The sequence below is a fragment of the Mobula birostris genome, chromosome 27 (assembly GCF_030028105.1).
Source record: "Mobula birostris isolate sMobBir1 chromosome 27, sMobBir1.hap1, whole genome shotgun sequence".
NCBI classification, from domain to species: domain Eukaryota; kingdom Metazoa; phylum Chordata; class Chondrichthyes; order Myliobatiformes; family Myliobatidae; genus Mobula; species Mobula birostris.
In genome coordinates, this window is record NC_092396.1 from 23,310,330 (window position 1) to 23,327,297 (window position 16,968).

Genomic DNA, 16,968 nt, shown 5'->3' on the forward strand with positions numbered 1-16,968 from the left:
CTTCATCTCATGTTCTCGATATTTATTGCTTATTTATTATTATTTCTTTTTGTATTTGATCAATTTGTTGCCGTTTGAACACTGGCTGAACACCCAAGTTGGTAGGGTCTTTCATTGATTCTATTATTCTATAGATTTATAAAGTTTGACCGCAAAATAGTGAACCTGTTAGTTGAGGACTGCCTGATCCAGTGGATATCATATAAATGATTGAAGTTCCATAGAATGGGGCAGAATTAGGTCAAGACAATAGAAGTAGTAGAAATTCCCATCAGTGGGAGCAGTAAATAAAGACACATTAGATTATGAAGACACGCAGTCCTATTTTATTGTCATTTAGTAATGCATGCATTAAGAAATGATACAATATTTCCTCCGGTGTGATATCACAAAACACAGGACAGACCAAGACTGAAAAAACTAACAAAGCCACGTAATTATAACATATAGTTACAACAGTGCAACAATACCATAACTTGATGAAGAACAGTCCATGGCACAGTAAAAAGTTCAAAGTCTCTCAAATGTCCCACATCTCATGCAGACGGGAAAAGGAAGAAAAACTCTCCATGCCCGACCACAGTCCGACTCTGAGTCGTCCGAAAACTTCGAGCCTCCGATCAGCTCTCCGACACCGAGTACCGAGCATCATCTCTATCCAAACGATTCAACCTCAATCTGGTTCACCAACAGCAGGCAAAGCCAGGGATTTTGAGGCCTTCCCGCCGGAAGATTCTGGATCGCGCAGTAACAACAGCAGCGAACCTGCGTTTCAGAAATTTCTCCAGATGTTCCTCTGTGCTTTCACGTCTGTCTCCATCAAATCAGAATTGTCCACGGCCCCTATTTAACAGATACGATATCATTTTCACCGGAGGGCTGCGCACGCACGGCGCGCTGCTGTCTCCTTCTCCCGCCTGTTTAGTTTGGCTATTCCAATGAAAGATCATTGACCTGAAATGTTAGGTCTATTTTTCTCTCTATAGTTAATGCCTGACTTGCTGTGTATCTCCAGCATGTTCTGTTTTTTTTTAAATTTTTGATCTAATGACTATTGCAGAGGCATTGTTATACAGTGACCAAGTTTGTGATTAATGATTCCAGAATGAATGAATTACTGTACAAAAGGCAGACGAAATAGAAAGGTGCTAGGGAAAACAGAAAAAGTGCACACATGAGAGCAAGAGTGAGGCTTAAACTTGGACAAGAGTACAGGAGGACTCGATATAAGTGGAGTTAAGAGAGCAAAGGATTGGAAGAGAACCACTGTTTGTATTGGGTTTTGGGCCTCCTAGCACTGGAATTGCAAGAGCCAGTTGCAAAGATGACAAAAATAATCATAGGAAACATGATGTTTGATGTGATTTACATGGTTCATTTGAAGATTGTGTGGAGGATGAATTCTTAGAATTATTTGAGACAGTTTTCTGGAAAAATATCTTACATCTATCTTAAAACTTTACTTGATGCAAGGAAGCAGTTAATTATTAAACACCTAACCAGATTTGGAAAGGTGATCACTATAATCAAAGACTGTATGAGTTCAATCAAAACTGATATTTAACATATTCAATTATGTGGGCTTAACTCTCAATTTGATATCCCAATCTCCTGAGCTAATGCATTAGTTCAGGAATCAAAATGATAGATTTTCCAGATATTAACAATGGCAGACATTGAATATTTGAAAATTCTTAATGAATAAACAAAGCAAGTAAACCTGCGGCGCAGGATAATTTATGATCTTTTTGCATGATGGGAGCAGGCCTGAAGGGCCATTATAGCAGCCTCTTATTTTTTATTAAATTCATGGAGTTAATAAATAATGAGTCAATCTCGTCGAAAATTGGCTTAGAGTGTGGACAGTAACTTTTCAATCTTCTGGGTACTGCCAGTGCACACTTGCAACGTGCTCCAAGTTCATGGTTCACAATTCATATCATAAATATGGATGAGTGCTTTGCATGTGATACTTTACAATCAAATGTGAATTGTAAAGAAGAGTGGAAAGAGAGTTTTACTCACATACAATGTAGATGATGCAGTTAATCTTGGTTATCATCATTTGTCTCTGGTCCAAGAGCCCCGATCTTACCTAATCTGAAAATCAGTGACATCTGCACCAGACACATGAAAACTTACTATTTTTGTAATGAAGTGATTGAAATATTGAGTCTGCTTTAGAGGTCAAAATTTTAAACTGATCAGACTGATTTTAATAATGTCTTCAGAATCTTTTAGGATTGTATAAGCAATTGGCAATGATTTCCCAGACTGGTTAAGTTTTGTTTTCTATCCAGCCTTGCAAGTAAATTGGTGATAGTTAGTTTTAATTTGATAATGAGCATGCTGAAACAAGGGGAATGAAAGTGTTTGAAATTCTACTTTGGCAGATGACAGTGAACTGGGATCCAACCTCATTATACAAATTCCTGTGTTAACAAATCCCTGAAAGACTTGGAAGATCTGTGACATTATTTGAAAATGTCCCCTAGATTTCTTGTCCATTATTTACTCTCAAAACAAATCCACTCATCTTTAAATGAGTTTGTTTTCTGATCATTTAGTTCATTGATGTTTTTGTAGTCTGAGCATAAATTGGTTTTATTTCCCCATCTGGTAATACTGATTGCCCTTCAAAAAGGATTTCATTGGATGAACGTGAGATATCCACAGATCTGAAAAGTACTACATAAATGTTCCTTCTTGTCATTAACTTTTTCTGTCTCCTCTCATTTTAAAAATAAATAATTGATTTTGGTTGTATGCATGCACAAATTTAAAAATTGAGGGATAACTTTGAATAGAAACTTCCTAAAATGGGTTTCCCATTTCTTTACAAATGAGGTTTTTAACTGAGAATTTTTCTCATCTGCTTTTTGCTAGTTAATTTGTTCACAGACCTATGTTAGAAAGTACAGAATGATGCCTTGATGGGAACAGGAAGTTTCTAAAAGACACATGTAGCTTAAAGCAAATGAGGGAAACTATACAGCTGGAGTTCATTGTGAGAAACACAAAGGCATACTCTTTGAATCCAGGAAAAAAAGGGAATGTATTTCTGAGATGATGGGAGGTAACAAGCTGTCGAGGGAGGTTTTGGATGTCCATGTGCACAGGTCATTAAGAAGTTGATATTAAGATAAAAGTATTTTTTTTAAATCGACACATTATGGGTTAATGGGGCACGAGGATGCGATGCTTATGTTCTACATAATCTTTGTCTGCGTTAATTAGAACATCACATTTCGCTTTGGACACTGACCTAGAGAGGAGATGTATTTTTTGTGGGGGATTGTATTTATTAGAATGATGCCAGAGACAAAGGGTTAAATCATGAAGCCATCTACAATAACTTGACCTATATTCCCTTTAATTAAGCAGTTGATGGGTGATCTAACTGAAGGGGGTGCTGAAAATATTTCCTCTTCTTGCGGAATCCAGAATGAAACTCAGTCTTAAAATTAGATCTAGGTTATTTAGAAATGAAATCAGTTATTTTCTTTCAGAAGATGAAATCTGGATCTCTGCCTTTCAAAAGGCTAGATGTATTTCAAGGTTGACAGTATCTCGTATATCAAAAAGAAGATCATATTGAATAAAGACAGGGAAATAAGAGATATGGATTATCCATGATTTAATTGAATCATAGTAGAAACTCGAGATAAATTACCTATTTTGTTCCTATATTTCTAAAAGTGACGATTTTCAGGGACGTAAACAATCCTTCTAGATGATTATTTCTGTGCATCACCTCTAACCTATCATTTTCAGTGCTAGCAATGTGGCCTCTGTGTTGGTGACGCCAAGTATAGACTAGGTGACAGTTTTGTGGAACACCTGTATTCTGCAGTGACCGTCTTGAACTTACAATAGCATGTCACCTTGGCTCTCTTTCCCATGCAAACCTCTTATCTTCTGCCTTCTCCACTGCCACTGTAAAGCCCAGCATAAATGAGTAGGCCTCAGCTCAGTGGCACCAACATTGAATCTTTCAGTTTCAGTTAGACCACATGCTTGTGTTCCTATCCCACTCCTAACAGTGTACCCAGGAACTCTGTTCCTTATTCACCTTTTTTTTAAATCCCTTTTGTTTCCCCAGAACCCCTTCTCGTTATGTAGGCTCAATATCCTCCTCCACCTGATTCTACTGCCATCATCACTCCCTTAACTAGTTCCTCCTATTGCTTACGAGCCTCTCTCGTCCCTTTTGCTCTTGTATATACTATCTTCCATCCTGATGTAGGGTTGACCATCCTTTTGCCTGCACGTATAATGCCCAACCTGCAGAGTTTTTCCAGCGGTTTATTCTTTGCTCACTAATTGGTTTGTCTTTCTACACTGAGCTGCTTGTTGTCCTTGTGAATCAGATCAATGCCATTAAAACCTCAGTTGCACGAACCCATAAGACATTCCGGTATGTTATATTGCTATATAACTGCAAGTGGTATTACATATTATAGACAGGAGATTCTGCAGATGCTGGAAATCCAGAGAAACATGCACAAAGTAAGTTGCAGAAACTGTAAAATTAGTCAATTCCATTATGGGCACTAGCCTCTGTAGTATCTAAGATATCTTTAAGGAGCAGTGCCTTAGGAAGGTGGCGTTCATCATTAAGGACCCCCCCCCCCCAAAGAAAAAAACAGGACATGCCCTCTTCTCATTGTTAGCATCGGGAATGAGGTACAGAAGTCTGAAGGCACACACTCAGCAATTCAGGAACAGCTTCCATCTGAAATCTGCCATCCAATTTTTAAATGGACATTGAACCCATGAACACTACCTCACTTTTTTTACTCTGCTTATTTTAACTTAACCATTTAATAGACATTATTTACTGTAACTAATTTTTCTCTATATTTATCATGTACTTTATTGTACTGCTGCTGTAAAGTTAACGTATTTCACGACATATGCCAGTGATACAAAACCTGGTTACAATTCTGAAAATGCTGGAGGAACTCACCAGGTCATGTAGCATCTATGGAAATGAATAAACTCTCAGTATTTTGGACTGAGGCCCTTCTTCAGGTCTCTTATTGAGTTATTACTAATATTACATGTTATATTAATTACAGTTTGGTATTTATTGATAAGACGTGTAATTTTCACAGATCCACTGTTGGAGATCAGACACTGTTTGGGCAATCCTTGCATATATTTTCTCCCAACATCTGTATTTCAATCCACTTTTGGGGATCCTATGTAAGGAATTGGATAAGAATGCTGTAACTGGACCTGTCTGCTGGAAAAAGAAGTCAGGATGAAAGATTCATGGTTTTGGGTATATGTATTTGTGTGATTTGTGTTAAAATTTTTGATGTATTCTACGTTCTAATGCTGCTTGTATGAAGAATCCCTCTGTGCGTTATTATTATGAAGGCTGTTAGTGTGAATGTGCAGCCATTGTTCTCAGCAGACCACCCATCTAATACAGCATAATGAATCATGTTAAGACATTTGTGTCTTATTGTTGCTTTTTTTTGTTAGTAATTGTATGAATCATGGAAAATGTTTGGACACCCACTATCGAGTTGCTTGCAGCTGTGGAATTGGGGCTTTTGAAGAATCCCATGGCCTGATCAATAACCCCATTGTGCGGCAGTTGCAGGGCCCAGAGGCATTCAGTTTCATGAGCTCCTTTCATAACCGTCCGCCACCAAGTTGCTGCTATAATGTGCAGACAGATGGCCAAAGAAATTATGCAGCAGTTACTTTGACTGTAGTGTATGGTACTGAAAATCAATTTTTTAAAATAAAGGTTCTCACTGAGGGTTTTACATTCTAAAACTGAGATTATCTGCTGCCAGAATGAACTTGAGACTACTTTGAGAGTTCATTCGCTGTTTGAGTACAGATATGAGCTGCAGCCTCACCTAGGATGGATTTCCCTGTTCAGCGTAACTCACATACAGCATCCGTTCTTGTTTTTACAGATGGAGAAGGATGAGAACGTGAGTGAATCGTCGCCTCACATTGCTAATATTGGAAAGCTGGTAGAGGTAGGTTGTATCATTAGATGAGGAGCTGAGTGAGTGACTTGTGAGAACATTTGCATGTATATTGAAATGTTTTCATCAACATTAACAGCAGACCATTGAAGTGACAAACTACATCTGTTATGAAAGCAAAAGTGTTCTGATACCGAAAGTTCAAAATACACGAGATACTTTTTCTGCTGGAAGAAAAACCGAGTCAAAGATCTTTCAATTAGTACAGTCATTAACTGTCTATTCCCCCCTCTCCCCCCCACACTCTCCCCCCCACTCTTGCCCCCCCCCACAAATGCTGCCTGACATACTGAGAGTGATTCAGTTTTTGTTGTTTTTACATCAGTTTTTAATTTGTTTAGCCTATTTTTCATGCATTTTCCTTATTTTTAAATGTTTGTTACTGGTTAATTTATAATCTAAATAATGAAAGTGATTAATGTACTCAAAGTTGACTTGTATGATTTGGCAACAAGTAAACTAGGTATGTACAAAGCTTCCATCAAACAGATTATCAAACTCGATTGCTACAGGATTTGCCATTGCAACTTTTCCTTCAGACAACTTATAAGCTTTAGTTTAGCGTAAATGAAAATTTAAAAAAACTGCAGATGTGAAAAAAATCCAGCTTAAGGCATTACAAATAATTTGCACCATCAGGATAATAACTTTGCCTTCATGGTGTGCAGCCTGGGAGGGATGACATCACTGTGACTTGCCTGTGTTCTGTAGCTGTCCTATAAAATTTTCCACAGAATTCTGGCTCTTAGACAAAACATATTTATTATCTTAGGAGCCAAAATTCTTTGGAAAGTTCAATAGCGCTGCTACAGAGCCCAAGCTGGCTACAATGAAATTGACCTAAGGAGAAGGCATCGCGTTTGTGAAGGACTAATAGTGCCCTCTGTTGGTGCAAAATAGTAGCATCCTACCCAGTCTGAAAATGTTTCAAGCTGCATGGAAACCTGTTTCATTTTCCTTGACTCCTTTGCAGGCTCCATATAGAAGTGGATTGTGCATCTCCCCATCATATTTGGTGCTGCTTTTTGCTTTAAGGTCTCGATGTTTGAAATAGGATAATGAAACCTAAGGAATTTGAAGTTGGAGCTATGCACATCCAGTTGATTTTCTGTGTGCTGCCCACAAAATGTTGTAATCTACAGCCAGCACCATTTTTTAAAATTGTTTTTTTTGCGCTACCGGGACTATTGGACACAGCCTAGTCCAACACAGGTAATGTCCTTCCCACCATTAAATATATGTACATGGAACACTGCTATAAGAAAGCAGCATCCATCATCAAGGACCCCCACCATCCAGGCCATGCCTTCTTCTCACTACTACTGTTGGGCAGGAGGTCCCACGCCACCAAGTTCAGGAACAGTTATTATCCTGCAACCATCAGACTTTGAACCAGTGTGGATGACTTCATTCACTTCTGTTCTGAGCTGATTCTATGACCTACAGACTCACTTTCGAGGACTCTTTATAACTCTTGTTTTCAATGTTTTTTATTTGCACAGTTTGTCGTCTTTTGTACATTGGTTGTTTGTCAGACTTTTTATGGTTTTTCCATAAATTCTATTTTTTTCTAAATGCCTACAAGAAATGAATCTCAAGGTAGAATATGGTAACATTTGCATACTTTGATAAGTTTACTTTGAACTTTGTTATCTAAAAGGGAGAATGAGTGTGTCAGTGAGAGCCACAGTGTCAAACATTTGATATTTACCAATAAAAACTGAGAAAATTGATCAATGCTCTGCTGTGATTTAATGATTATATTAGAATGCTGGGAAATTAGATGGATGAGCACAGGGAACATTGAGAAACGTGATGGTTTTATTTTTATTGCTGAGAGTACGGGGTCAGAAGAAATGTTGCCATTGTGAGGTTTTTTCTGCATTCATAATACAATGACTTAAAGTAGCTTATTGAAGTGTAAGGTAATGAGGAGATGTCAGGCATGAGGAGATTCAGGATATAATACATTGAGGTATAATAGTTTGTCCAGTATAATACTCAGATTCCACTGCTAATGAGATCGAAAGGAGGTGATAATGCCTTCAATTCAAATAGATGAAAGGGTTAGCTTAGTAGATGTGCTCACGGTATCTTTGTCAAAATATGAAAATGTTTCCAGCATCTTGTATTAATGCCAAAGGCTCCATCTACTAGGTAATATTTCATACTGAAAATACTTCACTTGATTGCAGACAGTCCTTTAAATTCCCACCTCGGAGCCCATGTGGTGTATCTTTAATTAGTATAAGCTTGTTTTCCCCTTTTTCAAAGATTGAATTCTAATTTGAAAAAAATGAGCCACATTGCCTTGGCCAGGAGTTGCATACTTTCATGCTCTTCATTCTTCAATAAAGAGCATGTTTTTTAAAATGATATACCTATGAGGCCCTTTATTGAAAATATATTTTTGCAGCTGAGAGATTGAGTGGCTGGAGGCTAGTTACCGATATGCTGGTCAGTGGGTGTGTGCTGCTGAATGCTTGTTCACTTGTTATCAAAAAGACTTTTTAGCATGCAGAGAATGCTAAATGTGTCAATGTGTGCTCGGGTATAGTTTGGCTCATGTTCTGCTGCTCAGTGCATGGAAGAGAAGACAATATGGCTGAAATCAAATTGGGCTTTACTTCTATTTTGTTTTCCCATCCTGGAAACCATTCTTGTTATAGTGGCATACAGCATGTGAACCCTGGCATCTCCAGATTGCCAAGTGACACTTGTGCTTTGATGCTAAGTTACTCTGCCAACATCTGGTGGAATGTTAAACATTTGAAAAACACGAGCTTCTGCAGATGCTGGAAATCCAGAGTAACACCCACAAAATGCTCAAGGAACTCACAGGCAGCATCTATAGAGAGGAATAAACAGTTGACATTTGGGGCCAAGACCCTTAATCAGGACTTCAGGAGTATCCTAATATTTGAATATGGTTCTGTTATGTACTGTTGACCTTGAATAAGTTTGAGCTGGAAGATTGAAGAAAATCTATTAAAAATGAGAAATTAATGTTTATATCTGGCTGTTTTGAATTGATTATCATTTATGTTCATATCTTTCATAGGATATGGAAAACAAGATCAGAAGTACATTGAATGATATCTACTTTGGGAAAACAAAGGATATTGTGAATGGACTAAGGTAATGTATAATGTGTTATTACTATATATAAACTTTGGAAATATTTTAACCAACCCATTGCAGCTTTAATTCAGGAAATCCAGATGGTTCAGAGATGTAGATAAAAATTGGCTGCAGAGGAGTCTAACCCAATGTTTTGCCTTAGCTGTAGATTTTAGTGAAAGTCTTAAAAAGGAAGGGGTTTGGAAAGTTTTAAGAAAATCCTGGAATGCTGCCCAAGGAGGCTAAAAGCACAGAGTGTAACATGGGCCAAAGAGATGATCCATAGCAGCCCTGGCAAGGCCATCAATGTACTTCAAAACAAGATTGAAAATTTTACATTGGGAGCAAAGGTCCTGAGGATAATGGGAGAATGTCACTTGGTTTGACTTGGATATTGGCACCAAAGGAACAATGTTTGTGATGGGGCTGGAGTCACAGGGTGTCTTTTTTGATGTTTAGCTGTAAATAGTGGAGTGTAGACTAAGAAGGCATGCTATCCATGGAAATGTGATAACCAAGGCTGGATAGAAACCAGATGAAGTTAATCCCATCACTCTAGGCTATTAGGATCTGTAATTAGAAGTGGTGATCACTGTCATGCATATAACTTGGGGAAACTAATGCGCTCTCTTCTGCATCATAATGTTAGCTGAAAGATTTTAATTTAAGAACTGAGGTATATTTCAACAAATCGTATGTTTTAATTTGTAAAGTGAAACTTCATTTCTGAACTTTTTCATTGTGAGTGACTTGGAGCAGCAGAAGTAAAAGCTATAGCTTTCACTGGCTTCACAGTGTCAAGAAAGCTAGGAGTATATTCCAGTCTTGTAGACAGCTGCATTGTTTCATTTCAGCTAGTGAGAGGAAAGGGAAGGTCCATTCTAGCCTCGCATCAGCTGCTGTTCAAGTGTATGCAGTATGAGGCAATGCTTGAACATTGTGTTCACTGAGGTCTTATCTGAAATTGCCTCATTGACAGGAAATGAAGTGCAATGCTTGACTTGTGTTTCTTTTGTGACTGGAAGGATGCTTCCAGCTCTGTTTTATGGTGCACTTTACTAGAACCCTTATTTTTGAGGCACTTATCAATTACTTGGCCTTAAAATGAATGCTTAACAAGAACTGTCACCTAGTACAAAGTACTGAGGAAGAAGGACGAGTCTGTGGGTAGTAATGTAGCAAAGAGAGTAGAATGCAGCTGAATGAAATTACGCATTTCAGTAAACTGGGCAAAGTAAAGCAATGCACAATAGGAAAGGTAATAAAACAGACACAAGAGTGTATGCTATAGTTGAAGAAGGTGCTTATGAAAGCACATTGGATTCTTCCAGTTAACAGTTGAGGCATTAAAAATAAAACTGGGAATTGATACTCTTTAAAAGACTGGTTAGTCTATAGCTACTGTCTTGTCACCACTTTATAGAAGATCTGTAAAAGAAAATTTTAGCAATGTAACATAATATTGAAGAGGCTAAAGTAGCTTTCTTTGAAATAAAGGTGATTAAGGTATGATTTAGTTGAGCTGTATAAAATTTTATACAAATAATTGGGACAAGGTTAGTGGACAAGGTAAGTAGTAAAATTTTCGCTCAATTCACCTGAAGCACACACTCAGTTTACTTTAGGAGTAGGAGAAATCTTCGGCAGTTATGTCGTACTTGGATGTATTTCTGAAATCCAACACCCTGCTAAAACTATAGACAGAGCCCTGGAAGTTAGGATTAGACCAGATGGGCTCTTTCTGTGCTGGTATGGACTTGAGCCAAGTGGCATTCTTTTCTCTTTGTATTTCTTGAATTGTATAATAATGTAGTCAATGATGTGAGGTGATCTTTGTCTTCCCCCTCATTGGGACTGAAGATGCAGTTCATATGGGTTTTTGTTCAGGAAGTTTATTTAGATAATAGGCTTGCTAAAGATAAAAGTTTAGTACAACATTATGTGTTTATTTTTATATATGTGTCCTGATATTGTGGTTAGGAATTGTAATGTAAAGGTTAAATGGTGATTGAATGTAATATAATATATTAAGATGTAATTTAGTTAAAGAATTTCCGTTTAACGTTTTTGAGCATGTTATCCAAAATAAGAATTCTGTTAAAATGAGATTTGTGTATGAAGAGAGCACCATTCCTAAGGTTTGTATGTATCTCTTGAACTTATTGATGTTTTAAAAATGTTTCTGGATTACTTCTCTCTTTCCTTTACTTTCATGTAAAAATAAAACATCTTTATAGATCAATTGATGATATACCAGACACCCAAAAGCTTAAGCAGTTACAGAGGGAACTGTCTCAAGTACTCACCCAGCGCCAGATCTTCATCCAGCCTGATAATTAAATGCCCAGGTATCTGCCTGTGAGGCTTAAACTGTGATTAACTGACACTTAACTGGGCTGAAATGATCAGTCTTTATCATTGCATGAACTTTTACTGGTAATTCTAACCCTTAACCAACCTCACTGAAGGCAACTGCTGCGTTTTATTACAGAGTGAGCACAATACTTGATCACGTGGTCTGTGAAAGTGCTTTTATAACTTTACATCTTGATGTGTCATTGTGCTGAAAGTTTGTGTAGAATTAATTTTCATTTGGGAGCTTCTAAAAGGATGTTCTACACTTAGTGGCCACTATTAAAAACACCTGTACACTGCTCGTTAATGCAAATATTTAATCAGCCAATCATGTGGCAGCAACTCAGTGTATAAAAGCATGCAGACATGGTCAAGAGGTTCAGTTTTTGTTCAGACCAAACATCAGAATGGGGAAGAAATGTGATCTAAGTGACTTTGACTGTAGAATGATTGTTGGTGCCAGATGGGGTGGCTTGAGTATCTCAGAAACTGCTGATCTGGAATTTTCACGCACAGCAGTCTCTAGAGTTTACAGAGGATAGTGCAGCAAAAAACATCCAATGAGTGGCAGTTCTGTGGGCAAAAATGCCTTGTTAATGAGAGAGGTCAGAGGCAAATGGCCAGACTGATTCAAGCTGGCAGGAAGGTAACAGTAACTCGAATAACCATGTGTTACAACAGTAGTGCTAAGAAGCACATCTCAGAACACACAACACATTGAACCTTGGAGTGGATGGGCTACAGCAGCAGAAGACCATGAACATACAGTCAGTGGCCACTTTATTAGGCACAGGAGGTACCTAATTAGATGGCCACTGAGTGTATGCATTGAAGGACTTTTCATTTGATACATATACATGCTTTTAAGTTTATGACTTCCATGGGAAATCATTAAATTTCATAGAACATATTACTATTTTTTTTTTAAATTCTGGGCAGTTTGAAATGCAGAATTCACCAGTCCTGCCATTGTGATCGAAAGTTTTCTTTGCGTACTATCTTCATTATTGGTAATGCGTTGTCCTGAGTATAGTATGTTATTCACATTGCATATTTAACGTAGCAAAGCATCTCAGTGTCTCTTCTTGTTCTGAGATAAATCCTCACAAAGAATGTGTTGTTACCGAATCATATTGGACAGTTACTGGGCTATACTGTTCGTTCATTTCCTGGAATTAGTGGGGACTAGCTAATTGCCATAATTACTCCTAATTGCCATCTATCTGTTTTGCTGGAAAGTGAGAGGCAGAGATTGGGGTTGCCCATGCACTTCACGTTCCAAAAGTCTTCTAGTGTTATAACCTATGTAACACTTACATAAATACCTGTGGTGTTTCCTACCAGGATGCTACATTTTCAAGAAAGATGGAAAAGTAAAATAATTTACTATCCAGCTTTGTGAATTCTTCTAAAAAGATACAGTTAGTACATTAATCAAATTAAAATTTATATTTAACTTTTCTCACTTTTATTAAAGTTTTGATTTGTTACCATTTAGTTCAGCGTGCAAGTTCTGTTAGAATTGGGATTGTCTTTTTGAGGCTACTACTGCGATCTCAGGGTGGATAAGTTCTTGTTCAGTGTTTAGTACAGAGAAGTGGGGTGTGGGTCCTCTTTGTGGCTGATGGGAGTAATTAGTGAAGTGACTTTTAGAGCAATGTTAAATCATGAAGAAAAGCTTAAGTCCACGGCTTATTAATTCCCTTTGACACTGGGCAATTCCCAGAAGGAAGTTGGGAAACACCGTTCATTGAATGCACAAAACATGTTGCATCTCACTTGAATGTAGCTTTTACAATGTGAGATGGAAATTCTGTGTGCTTAGCTGAAGAAAGATCTGCTTGCTGTTCCTGGCAAAAGATAAAACAGGAAAAAAAGTGGCCAAATGGATATCATGTTAAGCTAACTGAAGTAATTACATGTGAGTTTAATATTTTGGGAGTTCCTGCATGTAGTGAACTTGGTAAAGGCTTTCAGCTGAGCATGACACTTGCCTTTAAATAGGCTTTAAAATCTCAGCAAGAACTCTCAATGTGTGATTGTTCATCATGACTGACTACTTTGACTTTTTAAAAAAAAGTTAACTATGTATTTCAAAACAAATGATTATTCTATAACTGTGTGGCTCCTCTGTCTCCTACAGTGATCACTTTTTAGTGAGAAATGAAAATCTTTATTAGAATACAACTTTTGAATAACCCCTTGCACATGGAAACTGCAAATGAAGTCTTGGTACTGGTGTACTCAGGTTGCAGACGCTCTCATTCAAGTCAGCATGGGTTCAGTTATAAATTTTGCTTTGGAATTTGCACTTCTGATCAGTGTAATAATTTGTAGATTCTCATTTTGTTGAAAAATTTGTGCTTTTAATCCAGTATTCCTTTTATTCTGTTTTCTTACCTTAAAAATTTGCTATTCTCCATGTTGCCTTAAGCCCTGATCTTTTCCCTCAAATATTAGGATTCAGTATCTGACCAGTTATCTCAGCTGTAGGAGTATTAGTGCTTGAAATAAAAGGGGAGCGAGCTGGGGGGGGGGGGGGCGGGGGTGGGGAGGGGAGGGGTGTGGGTTGTACCACTTGTGTGGCACTTCTGAAAGGGAGCAGCATCCACTAACTGCTTAATATTTCAACCTAAAATAATTGCTGTGGATAGAAGAGTAAATTTCCTCTTTCTAGCTGGAGTCTTGTTTCCTATGCAGACTTCTAAAAACCCTGATGTTCATAAAAATTGCAAGGGAAACCTTTTCCTTTCGGTCTTGATCTTAAAATAGTTACTAGTGAGATGATACTAATGCCAGATTCTAGAGTTTGTTTCCAAATGACTCCTCATATAGGACCTTACTGATGTGCAGGGGATGTTAACCCATCAAAGTTCTATTTCACTTGTAGGTTACTATTTCTCCGCATCACTCACATTACAACTGTGACCACAGAGCCAGTGAAACTTATTTTCATTTCCAAGTTTAATATATTAATTCTAAAATGCTGAAGTGACCAGGATTTAACGTGTGGTTGTGTAATTCTACAACTGTTCAGATTATTTACTGTACAAGGAACGTATCAGCCTCAGACTGAACAAGAGACAAAATGCACATTTACTGTAGAACTAGGCATGTTTACTTTCTACCAGCGATTTGAGTTCACAGCCTATAACTTACTAAATTAAATTAGCTGTTTTATGCTGTTTGGTTTTCTTTAGGTTGGCAAGTGAGGTTAAATTTACTTAGTGCCTTGGAATCATTTGATAACAGAAATAGCTCTTTAGTCAGATCGTGGTCTTTGATGGAATAAAATTCCTCTCAGCATGTTGAAATTGGTTAATCTGTCACTTTGCTTCGAAAACTTGTGTTAGTTTTCAATCGATCACAAAGTACTGCCAGCCATACTTCCTGTAGGTTTATTGGAGATAACAGCCAATACGTTCATTTGTGCTACACAGCAGGTGAGAACTCAAGGACTCATTTGGGCAAGGAAACTTGTGACAAAATTGATGCAAGTTTACATTTTCACCCTTTCTGAACGTTCACTTTATAAAGGGTTCGTTCTAATTCAGAACAGTTGTTTTCTAGAATTCCTCCGAACACTGAGATACACTAATCTAACAGTAAACATGCTCATCTCCCCTTCAGCAGACGTGTTGATATAATGATGTAACAAGCAGGAGTAAGCCAGGAAGCACCTACCATGGATCATTTATTCACCATTCTATTTAGTAATTACTGATCCAAAAATAACTTGTTTACTGTTTTTGTTTCATAAATTGACTACTTACTGGTTAGTGCAAATGTATTATTCCCAATCTCAGAAATTCTTATTTTATGCAGTAGCGCTCTGTAAATCCAGATAAATTGGTTCTGTTTTTCATTCCCTATTTGTTAAATCCCCAAAGAACTCCAGCTGATCTGTCAAATGTGATTTCCTTTTCATAAAACCATATTGATTTCACTTGGGTATCTTATTTTTGAGGAAAATTGAAACATTGGATACTGCAAGGATATTTTCTGTTTAGAAGCATTTACAACTAGGGGCATAATTTCAGAATAAGGAGTCAAGAATGAGGAGCAGTTTCTTCTCCAAGGATCATGAATCTCTGGATTTTTCTAACCCAGAAAACTGTGGAGGCAGTGTAACTGAGTATATTTAAGGTCATTGACATGCGGGGTATAGTATAAGGGGAGAAAGCAAGAAAATAGTTTTAGGTTTTCTGTCGTACTGCTACATTGTCAATAGATTCTAATATTTTTCCAGTAACAGATGCCAGTTGAACTGCTCTATCACTTCCTGATTTCTGTCTCTTTTTAGTCATAGTGCTATATTTGCAGTTTTCCAGTCTTCTGTGGCCTCTCCAGAATCAAGGGAATTTTAAATATCCTAGTTTTATTTTTCATTTAATTGTCATCTCAGACAAAGTTAACAGAACACAGGTGAATTTTTAAAATGATTTTTATTAGAAAACAAGCTGCGCAGGTTCGTAGTGGTCTAAGCATGCTCTATGGGCCAGACAAATGGGAACAGCGCGAAGGATGAAATGGAGGAATGGAATGCACAGCTTGAGATTCTTCGGGTCCTATAAAAAGCATGTTGAAATCCAAAAGAATGAGACCACTAAGAGCTACTGTATTTGCACCATGCACCTGTGGTGACATCACCTTTTAGTCATCGTCACTGCTGTTGTTTTAATACCACCAAGTTGTTCTACGGATTTGATTTCCACAGCAGAGTTTTGTACAGTCCTTCACCTAGTTAACTGTTGTTCATTTGTTTCACAGGTCTGTGCCATCACTTGCAGACAGATCAAGCCAGGAAGCTCTGATAACTAATTTGGCAGAAGCTTTGAAGAAAAGACAGCAGCAACCTTATTGATTCTTAGCTAACTGACAAAAGCAAAGCACTGTCAGTTTCAGTTACATTTGTTTTCTTATTTCTTTTGTTCTTTAATTTGTCCCTTTTAAAATTTGCCTGAACTATTCGTTTAAAAGCCATTCTAACCCTGTCCGAATTGTATAAAATGCTGTGTTTTAGCTTGTAAAACCTACTTCAAACTATAAGAAAGCTTATTTCACAATCCAACATGAGGAACATTTACTAAAAGGCATCTTGTACTTTCATTTTTGTTGGTCACATTGGTTAACACAACACCAACCTAGCATTTTTTTTTGTTCAAGGACACTGGTTATGCTTATGTAAAATGTAAAGCAAGAATAAAATTGACTTGCAAATGACTATGGTGGGATGGAGACCCAATCTCACCAGAGCATCATGTTATAATTACCGGTTTTAACTTTCCAAGGAACAAGGGTTGTATGTTCAGTATTGTACTATAGAAAAGATATGATATAAATTGTCCTGAAATTCTACAAATTCTAACATATTGCCTTTAAGGTTTTCCCGTGTCAATATTTTAAAGAATGCAAGGGTTTCTTTTGTAAAGCTTAAACATTGAAATGTACATCTTGTACTTGAACCTCCAACTTAAAA

At 37.4% G+C, this 16,968-nt stretch overlaps 1 protein-coding gene across 3 annotated transcripts in view; it reads left to right on the top strand.

Moving 5' to 3' along the window:
• capzb (capping actin protein of muscle Z-line subunit beta) overlaps positions 1 to 16,712 on the top strand; it is a 114,261-nt gene extending 97,549 nt beyond the window's left edge. For 2 of the 3 annotated variants that reach the window (XM_072244767.1, XM_072244769.1), the window contains 4 exons: positions 5,940 to 6,005; positions 9,076 to 9,152; positions 11,372 to 11,482; positions 16,260 to 16,349. In XM_072244767.1, coding sequence (XP_072100868.1) covers positions 5,940 to 6,005; positions 9,076 to 9,152; positions 11,372 to 11,474 — 246 coding nt within the window. In that variant the 3' untranslated portion in view covers positions 11,475 to 11,482; positions 16,260 to 16,349. Of the gene's footprint in view, positions 1 to 5,939; positions 6,006 to 9,075; positions 9,153 to 11,371; positions 11,483 to 16,259 lie in introns of all 3 variants that reach the window. The other variant, XM_072244768.1, reaches the window with a different exon arrangement.
• The last annotated feature ends 256 nt before the right edge of the window (positions 16,713 to 16,968 follow it).